General features: G+C 47.5%; 1 protein-coding gene across 2 annotated transcripts; it reads left to right on the forward strand.

Moving 5' to 3' along the window:
• The first annotated feature begins 1,938 nt into the window (after positions 1-1,938).
• On the forward strand, positions 1,939-18,234 carry TNNT1 (troponin T1, slow skeletal type). Of its 2 annotated transcripts, XM_077314286.1 has the most exons (11): positions 1,939-1,978; positions 4,034-4,066; positions 7,093-7,114; positions 8,013-8,073; positions 11,936-12,052; positions 12,901-12,978; positions 13,204-13,317; positions 14,566-14,675; positions 14,796-14,886; positions 16,678-16,718; positions 17,977-18,234. In XM_077314286.1, exons 5-11 carry the CDS (start codon positions 11,954-11,956, stop codon positions 18,020-18,022), a joined length of 579 nt encoding a protein of 192 aa, XP_077170401.1. In that variant the 5' UTR covers positions 1,939-1,978; positions 4,034-4,066; positions 7,093-7,114; positions 8,013-8,073; positions 11,936-11,953; the 3' UTR covers positions 18,023-18,234. The 2 variants fall into 2 exon arrangements, with proteins under 2 accessions (XP_077170401.1, XP_077170400.1); XM_077314285.1 differs by lacking the exon at positions 4,034-4,066 and having other exon boundaries at positions 1,957-1,978.
• The last annotated feature ends 524 nt before the right edge of the window (positions 18,235-18,758 follow it).

Genomic DNA, 18,758 nt, shown 5'->3' on the forward strand with positions numbered 1-18,758 from the left:
TGAACGCCTTGGACAATTCAGAGTTTTAATTAGTTAATTTGGCCAAGTTCTCCGGTGGCAACGGCTGCAGCTGTGCAGGGTCCGGAGGCAGTTAACATTATGGCCTGTCAAAATGTCTGGGCCATTCCAAATGCAGTTTTGAAATCCACATTTTCAAATGCCTGAAGCAGCGATTCGAATTTTGGAAATGCGCCCAGCTTCAGATTTGTTCACAGCTCACGTTTCAGTCCTAACGTGTACACAGGTACCCCACCGTGGCACCCGTTCGTCTCTCTGTGGGGACACGCTAATAGGTCTCTTCTGGATCAGACTCTGAGATGCAGTGTGTGGGGATGGGTGCTAAAGGGGTGGGTCCCGGCAGATCAGAAGGTGGAGCCTGTTGGAATGGGCGGGGCCTGGTGACGTGTGGCTGAGGTGGTGATGTGCACCTGGCCTGTCATCAGATGAGCCTGTTTGTGCCTCAGAGTGGGCCTTGTGGGATAGACTAGAGCAAATGGCAGGACTTCTCAAGACAGGCATAAAATGACCTCTGCCCCCACCTCCTGAGATTTCACTCCTATCCCTGACAGCCCAAAGAAAACAACTAAAACCCTGTAACATTAGATCTGGCTCCGGTAGCTCTTCTAGGAAGCAGTCAGAACATTCTCCTTGTTTCCCTTTGTTAGGTTTGTTCATTTCCTTTTAGGAACTGGCTGCATTATCTCAGCAGCGTGAAGCAATTTGTGTCTGTCATAATGTGGTCCAGACTAGATCAGTGGCCCAACTATGAGTGTTTTGCTGGAAAAATAATCATTTCAACTCTGTATCATAATTTCAGAAAAGGCAGGATCATTGTTTTAATTAAACGTCGAGAGTGTATTTATAGCATTGGAATATCATGCTATTTTCCTTTTTCATTATTGCTGAATTGGGTGACTTGCCCATGATTTCCCAAGGCTGGGAATGGGAGGGAACGATGGCTTTCCAGAGCTACTGGAGGGGGGTGGGGGTTAACCACGTGGCACCAACATTTCAGGGATCCTAGTTCTCTCTCTCTCTCTACAAAAGACACCTAGGTTTCAAGTGAATTGGGCAAAGGGGTCCAATTTAACAGCTACTGTTTGGAACTAAATGGCATCCTCCACCAAAAAAAGGGGGGAGAATGTACGATTGAACAATAGTTAAAATACAAATAGTATATAAATAATGACAGTTTCCCATTTCCCCACCCCAGAAAACACAAGATTTCCCTCTTTGTAACTAACTCCTCCAGCATGTCCCATGGGTCACCTGCTGCACTGCACTGTAAATCTAAACCACTGTTCTCAGCTCTTTTGCTGTTACTGTTCCCTGAACTTATTAGAAGATTCCGTGATCATTGGATTGTTTTCAGGCCTGTTTCCTGATAGTTTTACTGCCTATTGTGAATGAATTGAAAATACTTTGTCTGGCGCCGAAGGATGGATTTACATGATTGTTTAACCATTTCTCTTGCTCTCTCTCTCCTCCTGTCAAACCCCCTGTCCCCCATTTTCTTCCTTATGTCAGGGAGCAGCAGGAAGGTAAGGTATTTCTAAACAATTTATTACTGATCATTATCAGTTACCGGTTCTCCTTTCCAATTTTTTTTCTAAATTGTGTACCGTGCTGTTTATAGACTGGCATTTGCTCTGGACGTTTTCTGTTGTTTTTACGTTTTCTTTTTCTTAAACACCAGATTAGGATCGAGAAATTATTATGACTGCTGATTTATGAGATAGACAAATGCCTTCACAAATGTACCAGCTTGCTTTCACCATAAGAACTCCCCAATTCTGTGGGCTCCCGAAGTCAATATTTGACTTGCTGTAACTGGAAGCCAAAATTTCATATCTGCTGATTCCCTTTCCTTCCCTGAAACGAAAAAAAAAAAAAAACTCTCTTGCTGTCTCACTCTCTCTCTCTTGGTATCTCTCTCTTTCTCTCTTTCTTGAAGAAGAAGAACAACCCGAAGAAGAAGGTGAGGTCATGTCACCCTTGTCTATTCTGCCCTCCCGAGAAATGTTCCCCCTCTTTTCTTTTAGGCCACTGATAAACAGAAACTCAACCAGAATCAACACTGTGATTTAAATATGTGGATGACCAGCAGGAACCTGTGCTGTTCCTTTTCCCAAAAGAGACTGAGAACCATTGGGCAAGAGTTGGAAGAGTTTATTTCTAGAAGTGTGGTCAGATGGACTGGACTGAACACAAGATTTCTGGTTTCAATTCCTTTAGACCTTTTCCACACTGGAATTAGAGCCGGGGAAGTTTGCCCCGCCTCTTCCTGCTCCTGCCCGGGGGAGCATTTGTCCCGGTGCCCCTCGTCTGCCCCGGACTTGCGCTTCCACATGGGAGCCAGGGCAGCAAAGTTCCCAGTGCAGAAATGGTCCCACTCCCTTGTTATAATGTTTCTCGGTTTTGATTTTCAGCTTCAAAGGAATAATTATTTTATTTATTAACCTGTCTCGCGAGATTCCGTTATTTAGTGCTCGCCTTCTTTTTTCTTCTCAGTGTATGCCTGTACTTGTACTTGTCATTCCATTGATAGATTTAAAAAAAAAAAAATTTGCATGTCATGTGTATTAAGACTGATTCCAGTATAGCACAATTGGGTCCCATGTGGTTTCAAAAGTCTTTAAGACATGCGATCCATCTCTGCTTGAACTACAGTCATCTTCATCACTAACCATTTTTTGCTCTTGCTGTTATTTGGTAGTTGGCTGTGTTTGTTTTTGCCTCCCGGCTATAACCTGCATTGCTCCCCTGACCTTTGACATTCGGATACCGGTTCCAAAGCACATGCATTGGGTGGCAGTCCTAAACAGCACACGTGACTCTGCATTACAGCTGAATTTCACAAGCGTTTTTATCTCCTTTCAAAAGCACACCCACCCTTTGAGGGGATTTTTCCAGGAAGGGCGTGAAGAGGATAAAAAGTCTCTGCGGGAGATTTAGAAAAAGAAGGATGATCCCCACGTAATCTGTCTGAGGTTCCAGCAAGCACATCATTAAAATTGTGAAACAGTCAATAGGTCCCCTCTTCCCCCCTCCTTCCAAGAGAATTTGCTGTGTGGGCCACAGTTGCCCTCAGCAAGTGGCCACTGGGCCAAATTTAATTTGTGCTACGACATCATTGCATTCCACATGTGATCCCTGATTGCCTAGGATTACTTGAGGAAGAAAGAGGGAGAGAGGAGCCAAATCACCATGTAGTAGCCAAGGGAGTATTGTTTCAAAGGCACACCCTGGAAGCGGACATGTCGTGCTGAATATTTGGCACAGCCCTGTTCCAAATTGCTGCCTTTAACAGCAAAATTGGGTGCCCCTTCCAAAATGGTTTCTTCTGGATTGCCTAGCACGGTCTGCCATTTTTGAGAAGTCAACCTCCGCGTGAAATTGGGAACTTCCAGATGCTGCTGACCTTGTGGGTTTCTCTGGGAAGAGATCGGCAACGGAAAGCCATCTTGGTGTCATGGTTAGGAGCAGCGGCTTCTAATCTTTTGAGCTGGGTTTGATTCCCCGCTCCTCCATATGCAGCCAGCTGGTTGACCTTGGGCTCCCCACAGCACTGAGAAAGCTGTTCTGACTGAGCGGTCCTGTCAGAGCTCTCTCAGCCTCATCTACCTAACAGGGCATCTGTTGTGGGGAGAGGAAAGGGAAGGAGATTGTAAGCCGCTTTGAGACTCCTTCTGTAGAGAAAAGCGGCAGATAAGAACCAACCTTTCTTCTCCTATCTTGTGATGCCAATTACCCAGAATCCCCTGTTTCCCTCCCATCCTTCTTTTTCAAAGAAGGGGATAGCGGGGCTAGTGCACTGTGTGGGGCTACTCGGTTGAGTGCATTTCCTTCCCTCGACTAACAAGTAACCATTTTAATAACCCAGCCCCCTTTTATCCCAAAGACGGATTGATTTAACAGCCTTTTCCTTTCTCTCCTGGATTTGCTGTGTACCCTACAACTTCCTTCTCTCTGGTTCCCTTCTCTCCCGACTCCATCTCTGTCTCTCCCACCCTGTGATGTGTATTGTTTGCAGTGGCTGAAGAACTTGAGCCGTCTGCTGAACCAGGTACATTCCTCCTTCCCGCCACCCCTTTCCTTGGAGGGGGAAAAGTTGCCAGAGATGTGCAAGTATAAAGACATTGCTCTTCCTCTTCCCCTTCCCTGCCGTCTCTCAGCAAAACCTGGGCTGTTTCCCAAGCAGGGAAGCCTTTGGCAGCGGTCTTGGGTGAATGGATGATCGGCATAAATGGATGGACAATTAAGACTTGGGTACGGGGAGAGAAAGAAACAGAGCCATAGATCGGTGAAGAGCAATAGTTTATTGGACGTTTGGTTAGGGGTAACGGTGGGCAATTGAGATGGATGATGGATGTAATGCTTAATTTGGCAGTTCAGTTGAATTAGGCATGTAACCAGTATGTAGAGCAAGACTGCTCATTAAGGGCATAAGGGAAACCTACTGTGGGCCAATGGCTTAGCCTTCATGCAGGCGTTCTCAATCAGGGTTTCATGAAACCCTGGGGTTTCTTGACAGCCCGGGAAGGATTTCCCGAATGGGTAGGAATAAATTAGCTTTAATATATTTTTAAAATTTGTTACACATTTATCAGGGGATATGACCATATATGGCCAACCCCCTTCCCAAAACGGCCAATGATGGGCCTGGAGGGGGTGGGAAGGGGAGGGGCCCTAGATGCGCATGGACAATCCTGCTTCTCAACCATATTCTGAACGATCGCGCCACTTCTGGGGTTTCTCGAAGCCTTCAGAATGTTTCAGGGGGTTCTCGATGATTAAAAAGTTGAGAAAGGCTACCTTAGGGAGTGCCTTACTCATGGGGGCCGTTCCAACCCCAAGTGGGGAGCAGCCCAAGACCTGTGAGGGACGAGGAAGGAGATACCCACCTGATCCCCAAACAACAAGGAAGAAGGTGTCTGGCTGTGTGGCAGAGGGTTCAGTGTGCCAAATCTTTCGCTCTCCCTACCTTTCCCAGCTAAAAAGCTACAGCAGGGCTCAGCTGAGAAATGCATTTAAAAAAAGGTGTGTGGGGGGGATCCTTTTAAAAGGGCCCCAAAGGAGGAGAGGAAATGCAATGTTTAGCTCTGCCATTTTAGAGGAGGCAATTAGCTCCACCCCTCTGCTCCTTCCGGAGCGACTGCCAACAAGTTGGGCCCAGAGAACCTCTTTGGAACGCTAGAGAATTCAGCACTGAGCCTGAAAAACGTCTAGAAGAGGGTTCAGACGAGGTTTCCGGAGAAGAACGCCCCCTCCCCCCTCAGCCAAAGTTGAGGGCCAGAGTTTCAAGGTCACTGAGCATGGCTTCCAGTCAGGCACACGCCACATGCTTTAACCTTTTTAGGTTAGATAGAAAATAGACGAGTGGACTTGTAAAGATTGATGGATGGCCAAGCGGAGAATGCCACTGATGAACAAATGGGGGAGGAATGACAATGAGCATGAGTGGCCGTCCCTGATGGTCATAGAGCTTCTCCCGACCCCCCAAAGCCATCTGAAATCCTTTGCCTTGTCTACTCTCCCTCCCTGTAGCAGCAACTTCAATATGCATCTTATTCTCAAGATTCCCCACTCCCTCCCGGTTGCACACCCTAAAAGAACGAGTTCCTAACAGGACAGGTGTTTTTGATATATACATAGATATATCTATGGGCTTTGGATGCTCTCCGTGTGCTACACATGTTCCGATACATGCACACGATGTGTTTATGCCATGTATCTACACCGAGACCATGTGTATTCCCCGTCATGTCTATAAGGGAAGCAACATATCTAAGCCCAGTTGGGGATTCGTAGATATTTTCTAGTACCTATAGACATGCCCGTGACCAAACTGATGTCAGATCATGAGCCATCATTTCCATTTTACGCCTGTCTGGGGTTTGGGGCTGATTCCACATGCGGGTCATGCGCGTCGACTTAGGAGCTTTATTCTTATTTTAAAAAATCTTTCCACTCGTATGCCACCCTTCTCCAGAGGGCTCAGGTCAGTTCGCAACAATCATAAACGACATAAAATCAGTAAAATCATCAGTCCTAAAAATATATATATATTAACATTACAAGCAAGTTTCACGGTTCCAGACAAACTGTCCCTTTCTCTTTTGAGAGAGAAAGTGCATCAATGTTGGTCAATGTTAACTTGAGGGTTGGGCACTTGATGTAGAGAGGCCAGAATGTTGATGTTATTTCTTGGCCTCCACCATAGGCCTGACAGAAAAGCTCTGCCTTATAGGCTCTGTGGACCTGTTTAAGGTCTTGTAGGGCCCAGCGCATATCTAGTCCATTTTGTACCCGGGGCAAGCGGGTGGGTATTGCCTGGTGACACAGGGGCTGGGGGCGGAGCCTCCACAGAGAACTGCCCACCTGCGAGCTGGCCCCCCTCCCTGGCACACACCATCCTATCGCCCCCAACAAGGGGCAGTGGCAGAGGGGCCAGCCGCCTTGGCTGCCAAGTCCCTTAGCACATCCCCTTGGTTGGGATGGTAGAACGGGCCTGGCAGCCATCGGAGGGGTGGCCTAGAGAAGTGGGTTGAACCCAGAAGAGCACTTCACATGATCCCAGGTATCCCTAAAAGGCAAACACAAGGGCAGTGACAGGTCCCAGAAAATAGGGATTGTCCCTGGTAAACAAGGATGCTTAGAGCAAACGCAATACGAAGGCCAAGGAAATTATTAAAACAGCACATCAGCACAGTATGAAGGAGAAGCAGTCTACTTTCCCACACGCCTGTCTAAGTGGAAGACCTAAATTCTACCTGAAGGTTTTCAAATGAGTGAAACTGAGCGTCCTACGGGTCTGGAACAAGGAAACATCTTTCCCATCATGCTTGTTTCTTTCTTTTGTTCTTTGTTCCTCTCTGTTTACCTTTCCCACTCTTCTTGTTACAAGCACTTCTATCGGTATTCATGCCCATATTCCATATTTGCTACGTAGCAACAGGGGACTTTTTCTAGAATTTAGGGCAGGCTGCTTAGTAAGGCCCCTATGCCCTCCCTGCGTTCCAAAGCTTCCTTTCTTCTCTCCACTGGTTAATGGCCTTTTTTTCTTCTTCTTTTGTCTTCTGTTTCTCACAGAGGAGGAACGCCCAAAGCCCAGGTGAGTGAAAGAAGCAGGTGTTTTCTGAATGAAATGCATTATAGTGAGAACAAGAGTGACCACCCCACAGGGGGCAGACACAAAACAGGATACGTGGTAATAACAGTAAGCAGGAATAATCCCGTATAGGGCCAAACAATGCGAAACATGATGGGAAACAATAAAACAGCCCTCTTGGTGTGTTCAAGTGAGATAGCTTCAAAGCTGTGGTCTTTTTAGTAGATATTCTTTCATCTTCTGCACGGTTCATGGCAGCATGAAGAGTATACATCAGCTTACAATCAACATCAGCAAACAGGCCTGTTTCGCTCTTAAACCTTCTTCAGTGTGAATTTACAGTAGCCCTACTGGAATCAAGAATGGTAACTCCCAGCCTTCATCTAACTTCTCTCGGCTTCTGCTCAGAGAATTCCAGTGGAGGCAGGGGGCCTTCGCTGCCAGACCCTTCCACCACGCAAAGACAAACTGATCAGCTGGCTGGTGACGGGATTTACCAGGAGCGAGAGGAGGCCCGTGTCATCCTGCCAGCCATGCAGTGATGTCACGTCCTGCATGTACCCGAAGCAGCAGCAACATGTCAGAAATGCTCCGGTATTTGGGTGAAAACTCTATGATCGAAGCCATTTTTACCATAGAGTCCAGAGGGTGCTTGCTTCAGAGCTCTCCCTCACCTCCAGCCAGCCACAATAAAATTGGGAAATGTCTCTCTCTTGAAAAATATCCATCAGAGCCAAAACTCGAACCTGATTTTTGACATGCAATCTTCAAAAATTCTTTGTAAACAAGCCCCTACCCTGAAGCTGTACTACTGTAACTTGGATCAGGATGGGGGGGAGGGGGGAGATGTTTTTTGGTAGTTTTTGGCTGAATATTAACTGTCCTTTTTTCCCACCCCAAGGCCAGTGGTCCCACAGTTGGCTCCTCCAAAAATCCCTGAAGGGGAGAGAGTAGATTTCGATGTGAGTATTTCGTTTCATTAAACGGTCCTTATCTTTTTCAGCATCCTGGGCCAGGCGCTCTCATATTTCTTAGATTAAATGCTGCAGCCAGTCGAGCCATCTTGTCCCCGTAATCCGGTGGAAAACTACAGGAAAGACAAGCTAATGAGCTATACTTTGCCCCGGTTGTCCCGTTGCCAAAGTTTACACATCTGTATCACCTGGGCCCTGAATTGGATGCACAAGGCAATCTCGGATATCTTTGGGTTGCCGGATTTCACCTCCCTGCCTTTGTTAGCAGCTCGGTGTGCAAACAGCTTGGTCGCATTTGCTGTAAAAGGGTGATTAATGCTCACCAAATGGCTGCTATATGAAAAGGAGCCGGAGATTGGAAGATTGGGGAAGTTCTGTGGGGAAGTTCTGGAAGGATTGCAAGGAAGGGGAGTTGAGAGACAGCTTGGGGGAGAAGTAGGTTTGATCGCCTCATCTACCACCTCACTCCTCGTTCACAAACTGTTCTCCACCTGCCTCCTTTCTGCATGGGCCGGTCACATTTCATGGCGTCTGTGAAAAGTCATCCCTTCCATAAAACTCGACTGGCCTTAAAGGTGCCACTTTGGACTTTGTCCTAGCGATTGACAAACGCGGATCGACAAACCAGCCAATCGACTGTTAGGAAATCAGGTCCCTGTTTTCAACCAGCAAACAGGATGTGAGCTGAATTAGAAATATTTGAGCGCCTCGGCCGTGTCGTTGACAGCTACCGGTTGGGGAAAAGCTAGAGCTGCAGAGGGTGGGGTTTGGGGAGAGGACAGAATTCCATAGGGTGCTGTATAGTTCACCCTTTAAGCGGCTGTTTCCCCATGGGAAACTGACCTCAGTTGCCTGGAGATAAGCTGTGATTCCGGGGGATCCCCAGGTCCCACCTGGAGGCTGGCATCCCAATGAGTGGTGCTTTTCACTTCAGGTAGCTGCAGTGCTGAGAGGAAGAGAGGAAGGCAGCCAATTAGCTCTTTCCCTTCCAGCCATTTCCCCTCATTAGTAACAGTCCTTCTCCCCCACCCCGCACCCTGATAACTCCTGCACCAACAGGGTTGCCATCCTCCAGGTAGTGCCTGGAGATCTCCCAGCATTACAACTGATCCCTTGGCAAGAGAAATTACTTCTCCCAGAGAAAATGGCTGATTTGGAAGATTAATTCTATAGCACTGGACTCCATTGAAGTGCTTTCCCTCCCCAAATCCCACCCTCCTCAGGCTTCACCTTCCCAAATTTCCAAGTATTTCCCAGCCAGGAGCTGGCGACCCTATCATAGAATCATGGAATCATAGAGTTGGAAGGGACCTCCTGGGTCATCTAGTCCAACCCCCTGCACTATGCAGGACGCTCACCACCCTATCGCTCATCCACTGTCACCTGCCACCCCATTGAGCCTTCACAGAATCAGCCTCTCTCTCAGATCGCTATCCAGTCTCTGTTTTAAAATTTCCAAAGACGGAGAACCCACCACCTCCTGAGGAAGCCTGTTCCACTGAGGAACCGCTCTGACTGTCAGGAACTTCTTCCGGATGTTTAGACGGAATTTCTTTTGAATTAATTTCATCCCATTGGATCTGGTCTGTCCCTCCTGTGCACCAAGGAAACAGATGGAAGTATTCTGGGCAGGTGTTGCAGCCCAAAGGAGGAGAAATAACTCCCCCTCTCCAGGCATATGTCTAGTTGGGCAAGAGTCCTTCCTCTCCCCCCACAGCATAGTTCCCAGGTCTATTCACCCCTCCTGTTTTAAAACAGGTAGTCTTCACAGGTGCTCTACGGCTGTAGGGAGACAGAGTCTTGTCCAGGAAACTCAGGCTCACCTCTTTAAAAACTGGAACGTCTAATTTGGCACCAAGAGAGTAAAATATCCCTTCTCAGATTGGGTTCACATTGAGTTGCGATTGAGACCAAGTGGATTATGGGTTAATCCCCTGGCTGTTGCATGGTATACGTGAAATGTGAGCCATGCCGCTGAAAGACGCATAACCTTTTTTTCAAAAGCATAAAGAATACACCGTCTGATGACAAATTAATTTATTTCAGACCAAAAACAGAACCTGTTCCTCGGGTTACCAAACAGCAAAACCATGATTCAAATGTTGACAAAGAAGAAACAATTTATTGTCTGCCGCTGGGATTCTGTTTGCGCAGGCCATTTAAGAAAAGAAGAGCAGCCCGTGAGGATTAGACTAGGGGCCCACCTAATCCAGCATCTTGTTTTGTACAATAGCCAACCAGTTACCCTGGAAGGCCAAAAACAGGGCGGAGAGACTAACACCTTTCACGGTGGGGGCCTCATAGTGCTGGTATTTCTGCCTCTGCATGCAGAGGTTATCTTTAAGCCACTGATAGACCTGTTCCCCATGTAATCCTTTTTAAAAGCTTGTTTATGCTTGTGGTCATCACGGGCTCTGAATTCCACAACTTAATTACTAGTTGGATCAAGTACTTCCTTCTAACCATCCCTTTTTGACTGCCCATCAGATTCACTGGGTGTTTGTGAGTTCTAGTCTTGTAGGGCAGGGATTTTAAAAGTTCTCTCTATCCACATGTGCTGACTAATGTGTAATTTTGTATACCAGCCCCACATGCCGTCTCCCCCCTCCCCCCCCCCCCCCGCCTTTTTTTCTTAACCAAGAGCTTCGTGGCAAATGCCTGCTCAACAGGGCTGTCTCACAGATTCACAATCCTGGGCAGGGAGGCTTTTGTAAATAGGACAGGCTTGTTCCATGGTGCATCACCTGAAACTTCCATGCACTGAATTTCAATTGCAATGTTGTTACCTGCTCACATTATTTAGAGAGTTCCTTCTAGAATTCTTTGCAATTCTCCTTAATTTTCACCGTCCACCTACTCTGGTGTCATCTGCTAATGGTATCTGACACTGTGCTGCTCACCCCCAATTCCAAACCAGCTATGAACTTGAATAACACCCGTCCCGATACTAGAAGAAGTAAAAGAGCTGGGGGAGGAGTGGAGTGTTGTACTCCACTTTTTATAATCCGAAGGAATCTCAAAGCGCCTTACAATCTTCGCTTCCTCTCCCCACAACCCTGTGAGGTAGGAGAGGCTAAGTGAGCTCTGACAGAACTGCTCTGTGAGAACAACTCTAACAGGACTGTGACCAGCCCAAGGTCACCTACCTGGCTGCATATGAAGGAGTGAGGAATCCAACCCGGCTCTCCGGATTAGAGGCTGCCGCTTTTAACCGTTACACCAAACCTGGTTCATATTTGTGAGACCCCACTACTGATTTCTCTCCATTGTGAGAACTGTCCATTTATTCCTCCCCTCTATAAGAGAGCCCACCTTCTTATTCAGTAACTGCTAAACATACTCCTAATCTCAGGTGAGATACCTTGCAAAACCCCTTTTCAAGTCCTTAATATACTGTCTACGGTAGGGGTAGTCAAACTGCAGCCCTCCAGATGTCCATGGACTACAAATGTTGGCAGGGGGCTCCTGGGAATTGTAGTCCGTGGACATCTGGAGGGCCGCAGTTTGACTACCCCTGGTCTACGGGATCACCTTTATCAACATGTTTGTGAACCAGAAAAGGAATTCCAAAAGGTTGATGAGATAGGATCTCCAGCTGCAGAAATCAGGTTGATTTTCCCCTCAGCAGTCTTTGTCCTTCGGTGTGCTCAATAATTCTACATTTAATAACATGTGGAACAGATTTCAGTGTCCCTGGATCACCTCTAGACCCATTTTTTTAAATTAATCTTTGTAAATATTTGCAGCGTTCCAGGTGAATGATGTGGTTTTTGCATGCACAGAGTTTCCACGGAAGGGCTCATTTTCAAAGCGGGGACTATAACCAGGCTTCTCTCCCTCTGCTGGACAGGACATCCACCGCAAGCGTATGGAGAAGGACCTCCTGGAGTTGCAGACCCTCATTGATGTACACTTTGAGCAGAGAAAGAAAGAAGAGGAGGAGCTTGTGGGTCTCATGTCGAGAATTGTGAGTTCTGGACAGCAAGAGGTTGGCGGGAGTGGGCAGCCGGCAGCACAATATGGCCAGATGGTTGTGAGAGGTGCCCGATGTGGAGGAATTAGGACCACAGGTTTTGCAGGACAACTGTAGACATGCCACGTCAAGTCACTGCATTTTGCCTTCCAAGCAAAGAATTTCCATCGTCTCCTCCAATGGCTGGGAGCAAATAGCAAGCTAACTGACCCACAAACAAACAAACACACACACACACACACACACACACACACACACTCCCCCAAATTCTGTTGGGGTTGAACATGACCTTACAACAAAGTTCTGTGTCCAGAGGACAACACTGTCGACCTTATTCACAGAAATCAAAAAAGCATTTGAAAATTATATACCCATGTATTATGTACAGGATATACAATAAACCAACCTTAGGTGTTAGATCCCCGTGGGTGCAAAGACTGCAGGACACTGGGAGTTCATGTCAGCCAACGTGATGGAACAAAACCCCAAAACTGAATCAGAGAAGTCCACAACCAATCCCAAGTTGAACTTCCAACGCAAAGAACTGTTCTGCTTAATTCTCATCACGTTGCTGGTTAGCGGCATCAGCACCGGTGTTCAGATCCAAAGCAGGAGTGATTTGCTTTCACATACTAAGGGGCGAGCAAACCCCGACCCAATTTAGTAGTCGCCATCATAAAATGAAAGCTACGCTCGTCATTGAAAGTCCGTTATGCCGAAAGACTGAATGACACATATGGCTACTTCAAGTGACATGGAATGCCACGGGACAATTATTTTATTTTCCTCCGTTTCAAGCCTGCTTTGCAAAAGCCTGAACAACCTCTTGTGCTCTTCGGCAGGAACACCGCCGGGCGGAGCGTGCCGAACAGCAGCGGGTCCGCACTGAGAAAGAACGGGAGCGGCAGGCCAAACTAGCCGTGAGTACTACCCTCCCGGAGGAGAGGGAGTCCAAAGCTTGGATCGTGGGAGGAACCTGAGAGATTCAAGATCGCAATAATAAGCGGCAGATAAATAAACAAAACATGGTAAACATTTGCGTGAATTGTTGGTCGAACCCGGGAGGCGTAGCTCGGGGAGGGTGGATATAACGGTTTCATCTCCCCACCTTTGCGTCATGGGCTCTATTTTGCCATCGTTTGCAGGAGGAGAAGATGAGGAAGGAGGAAGAAGAGGCTAAGAAAAGGGCCGAAGACGATGCCAAGAAGAAGAAAGTGCTGTCCAATATGGGAGCTCATTTCGGTGGCTATCTGGTGAAGGTAAACTGCCTGGGGGAAAAAAAGGAGTACAAATAACAATAATAATAACAACAACAACAATAACAATAAGAAATTTTTAAAAAAATTATATCCCGCCTTTCCAACGCTCAGGGCAGGTAAGAACATTTAAAACAAACACAAAGATTTAAAAGCAACATTTAAAACAGATCCAAATATTGTGACTTAAAGACATCACACTTTATAATTTTTATAGTGTAATTTATGCCAGGGGTAGTCAACCTGTGGTCCTCCAGATGTCCATGGACTACAATTCCCATGAGCCCCTGCCAGCGTTTGCTGGCAGGGGCTCATGGGAATTGTAGTCCATGGACGTCTGGAGGACCACAGGTTGACTACCCCTGATTTATGCCGCTCCCAACGGGGAGGTTATGGCTGGAGCTAGTCTTCACCAATTCTCCTCCCTTCCTCTCCTAGCAGTGAGGACAGACTTTTAGGATGGTTGTTATTCCTGGCCTCAACTCTAAGCCCAGTGGAATAGCTCCGTTTTGCAAGCCCTGTGGGACCAGTTTAGGTCCCGCAGGGCCCTGGTCTCTTCTGGGAGCTCATTACACCAAGCTGGCGCCAGGGTCAAAAAAGCCCTGGCCTTGGTCGAGGTCAACTTCACCTCTTTTGGGCCGGGGACCCTAAGCACATATTGTTTCGAGGATCTTGGTGCTTTTGGGGTAATACGAAGCACGCCCCAAATTCTGAGAAGTTTCAGGGGCTGTGCTCACCTTGGTTGGTCCTGGGAAATTGCAACCCTTGTATGCTGATGCTCACCTTAATCCTGACAGGGAGTGGCAGGATCATCTTGGGGAGGAAAAAAACCAGAAAAATAAGGTCTCACAGCAAATTCTGACCATAGACTTCCGGGTGATCTCTAGAGCTATCCAGGACAAGGGTACCGCTCGCAATCACCAGAAACTCTGTCATAATCTTTCCATATTTTCACCAGCGTCTGTGGTCTCCGTTGTAAGGAAAAAATAAGTTTAAAAAAAATAAGAGGAAATAAATATTCCCTCTGTACTTCTAGGGCTCTGCTCCCTCCAAATGCATGGACTGGGTCCAGCTCCAATCCACAGTAGAGAAATATCCAACCCCAAGCCAAAGAAACCTGCCGGGATCCATTTGCCATTAATATGGGATTAAGCAACTCAGTATAAAGCAGCTTCCTTCCCATCCCAACGCTCGGGGGGAAAGACACACACGCCACGTTTCGTTTCAGCCACTTTTGTTTACCTTTGCTAGGCAGAGCAAAAACGTGGCAAGAGGCAGACAGGCCGTGAAACGAAGATCCGGATCTTAACGGAAAGGAGGAAACAGCTGAACATAGACCACTTGAATGAACAACAGCTGAAGTTAGTGACATAGCTGGGAAATAGAAATGGGGGTGGCATCGCTTGTGTTCTGATGACGCCTGGCAGGGATTTGTCAAAGAATTCTTGACCTACAATCACAGCCTGCCTTTCTCTATCCAGGGACAAGGCCAAGGAGCTGCATGACTGGATCAATCAACTAGAATCGGAGAAATTTGACCTGATGCAAAAGCTCCAGTGTCAGAAGTACGAGGTAGGAGCCTGCGGACAAATGGAAAACCTTTTCTGCTGTCCTAGGAGCAGTCGCGTCCAAAATGAGCCCTCTCCAAGGGACACGGTGCAATTCAGAAATGCCACATGGGCGTCTTGTTGGGCCGATACCAACACAATGCTCCAGCACAGGCAGAAAGGAATCATGTCTCTGTGTCACGTTAATGTCATGATCAACCGTGGTTTGATTGAGCTTTCATGGGTTGTGGCATCTGGATGGGTTTTTGACAGAGAGGTCACTGGGGAAGGTGTTCAGGGAGGTTGGTTTTGTCCGTCCGTACCCAAGGAGGACTTCAAACAGGGTTTGTTGCTGGTTTATTAATCCTGATTTCGCACTAGTTGTCGATTGTTGTGACAAACCAGTTTGCTGAGCACCTGGGCCCATCACAACTACCAGGCCACAGAAAGGGCAACATAAGGAAGATGCCGCGCCTGTTGGAAGGTGTGAGAGAAGGCAAATTGAGCTTTGTGCTCAAACAAGGATTGGATGTCTACATCTGGTAGACAAATCAGAGTTTGTTGCACAAACCACAGTTTAAACCAAGGGTCCCCAAGTTGGGCACACCCTATTAGGATTCTTAGTTCCCATTTGCTCCTTCTGCAAAAAGAAAAGCCAGTCCTGACTTCCCTCTACCTCGTTTGAGTAGAAAGAGCTCCCAAAGAACCCAAGAGGCATCATCTCTGTGTTTGTAGAAACCATCTATTTAGAAACAGGCCCCTCAATATGTTGGGAGGTTGTAAGCCCAGCATCCTTCTATAGCGGAGGGGCCTTTTTCTAAATAGATGGTATCTACAAACACAGAGATGATGCCTCTTGGGTTCTTTGGGAGCTCTTTCTACTCAAACGAGGTAGAGGGAAGTCAGAACTGGCTTTTCTTTTTGCAGAAGGAGTGACTGGCTCCGGCACACCATGGCAGCCATTTTGTGACATGCCTTAGCCTCCTGGCGGCCATTTTGTAACATACCCTAGCCTCCTGGTGGCCATTTTATGCTGCCACTGCACCCTATTTTCAAAATTCCAAAAGTGTCACAGTGGCTGTGATGTTGGGGCCTCCAAGTTGAAACAAATCCATTTATCAGGATATCCAATTTATTGTGATACAGCCAAAAGAAAGAAAGAAAAATGATTTGTGTTGGGCATTTGAGGGCTGTTCATTATAGGCCTGGCTGTCTTTTTGTTTACGATGAAGGCACAAGCAGACATGGTGAAGCACGGATCTTCATCCATTTGTCAAAGATACAGTGCTTGTGCGGCCAAAATTTGAGGAAGGCCAAGGGGGTGTAAATAAAGCCAGTACTCTGAGTCTTTTTATAGGCCTGTCTTCCCAGCTTTTCTTTTGGAATGTGAATGACAGTTCAGGCAGGCAGGTTTCCATTCCCAAAACTGAGCTAGCCTTGAATTCCACTCCCCCTTCGGGTCGTGGATCACCTACAATGACCTTGTGCCGACTGCTAGAGGTCACCCTTCCCTACTCCGTTTTGACTCCTGAGCTATCAATTGAATCATAGGGCTGCTGTTATTCTTTTTTTTTTTAATCAGTGTTGCAACCCCTCCTCCCTCCGAATTGCAAGTCTTAATTGCCCTTCCTGTTTGGCATGGGCACGCAAATAAATCACGCTGCAAAGTAGGGCAGATCGCTGAACTAGAAGGAGGCAGAACGATCCACTCCTGCCAACAAAGCAATAAAAGTCCAGGATCTCTTTGCAGCTCAAGCGTTCCCGAAGACCAAAATAATATTAATGGGCACTTCCTCAACTTTTCTTTCCCCTCCAGATCAACGTTTTGTACAACCGGATCAGCCACGCCCAGAAATTGTGAGTGAACTTTTGGTCCGGAGAGGCAAAAGCTGGGGAATTCCTGGAGAGGACAGGGGTGGAGCCTGGGGAGGGCGGGGCTTGAGGAGGGGAGGGGCCTCAGCAGGATATAAGATCGAGAGTTCCCCTTCCGAAGCAGCCCTTTTCTGCACCGCTCAGTCACCAATTGCAATAACAGGAGATCTCCAGCCCCCACCTGGAGGTTGGCAACCCAGCTGTTTCCATAGCCACAGCTAGGTGCATGTGCGCAGTTCAAAGCCAGATTCCTGATTCCTGGGAGTTTGACCCGTGTGGGGAGGGCTCCTTAAATTCAAGCGAGAGGCTGCATGAATGCAATATTTTTAAGCGGGATATTCGAGTCCAAAACCCTGTCTGAGAGAGTTCAAACACAAGACTTGCCACCTAAGCACCAGTCTTTGCGCTGGCCTGGACGTGAAATCCACTGGACTTGAAATCTACTCATAAAACTGGAAACTCATTGCAGGTTTTAGCGCGAGAAGAAGCCAACAGGATCACGCTGGTGGTCCACCTAGTCCAGCATCCTGTTTCCCAGTGGTGACCAGGGGCCAAGAGGCCAAACTTCCCCCTACTACAGTCTCCCCAGCTACTAGTATTTGGCAGCCTGAGATCCCATTGGCCTTCATGGCTAATAGCCATCGAAGATCCTACCCTCCATTCACCTTATCATTCCTAAAAGCCATCAAAGCTAGCGGCTAGCAGCTCATCCCGTGACAATACGATCCATATGGTCAATGACACATCTTGTGAAAAAAAAGCTCTCTCTGTTTTCCCCCTGTCCCAAATCTGCAGCCCATAAATTTCCATTGGCTTCCACAAATTCTAGTTTTCGAGAGAGAGAGGCAGAGTTTCCTGTGTCCCTTTCAGCAGACCCCTCATTGACTTGATCAATCCCCTTAAGGTCTCCATCATTTCTTTATGCTGACCTGGAAACGCCCAAACGCTTCCGCCAAGGGAAGGCACGCCAACCCCTCGATCAGTTCGGCTGGCCTTTTTGCACCTTGCATCCCGGAGTTCCAGTCCTAAAACTCCAATGCCGTATTTAGTTCAGCGCCAAGGAATCGCCCATGCATCAGCTCAGCTGTAAACGTACAAATGTACACCAAAGAAACAGTGTAGCCCTTGTCTACACATGCCTTCCTGTTTGAGCTCTGCTTCTGTTATGCCCCGGTGATGAGTGGCAGGGATGCAAAATAACTCACACAGGATGATAATCTACCCATTTTCTCCCCCCTTGCAGCAAAAAAGGTGCCGGGAAGGGACGTGTTGGTGGCCGCTGGAAGTGAGGGGAGGGAAAGTTACCGCTACCCGGCCCGATCCAGAGCCTTCAGCAGCAGAAGAAGAAATCGTCCGTGAAACCCAGTTGACCCTATTCTGTGCTGAAAATGAACTGGCTTCCCCTCCATCCCTCCACCTACTTGACAAGCCCCCTAAACACCTTCTGTGTCACAAGCTGCACACAATAAAGCCAAATCTCCCCCTCCTTCTGTGAAATCTTTCCCACTGTTTCAGTGTCCATCTCCTAAGCAGGCTCCAAGCACAAATGGGAGGGCGTCCTTTTTTAGGAAGGAAGAACAGAAGACACATGGGGCGGGGCGGGGAGGGAGCAACATTTAGATAGACCCAAACTATATCTTGATAAAATCCATTTATATTCACTGGGTGGCAAACCAATTATAGCTGTCCTGCAGTGCCCACTAGTGGCTACATTTATTATTGCAGTGCCTGGTAAAGGTAAAGGTATCACCTGTGCAAGGACCTGGTCATGTCTGACCCTCGGGGTGACGCCCTCCAGCATTTTCATGGCAGACTTTGCCAGTGCCTGCCCCAGTCATTACCGTTTACCCCCCAGCAAGCTGGATACTCATTTTACCGACTTCGGGAGGATGGAAGGCTGAGTCGACCTTGAGCCGGCTGCTGGTATCGAACTCCCAGCCTCATCGGCAGAGCTTTCAGACTGCATGTCTGCTGCCTTACCACTCTGTGTCACAAGAGGCTCTACCTTTACCTTTACCTGCAGTG

The sequence above is a fragment of the Paroedura picta genome, chromosome 16 (assembly GCF_049243985.1).
Source record: "Paroedura picta isolate Pp20150507F chromosome 16, Ppicta_v3.0, whole genome shotgun sequence".
Taxonomy (NCBI): Eukaryota; Metazoa; Chordata; class Lepidosauria; order Squamata; family Gekkonidae; genus Paroedura; species Paroedura picta.

Coding starts and splice junctions, on each gene's coding strand:
- TNNT1 (XM_077314286.1), top strand. CDS start 11,954: ATGGAGAAGGACCTCCTGGAGTTGCAGACCCTCATTGATGTACACTTT. Junction 12,979..13,203: donor AGCGGCAGGCCAAACTAGCC/GTGAGTACTACC, acceptor CATCGTTTGCAG/GAGGAGAAGATGAGGAAGGA. Junction 13,318..14,565: donor TCGGTGGCTATCTGGTGAAG/GTAAACTGCCTG, acceptor TACCTTTGCTAG/GCAGAGCAAAAACGTGGCAA.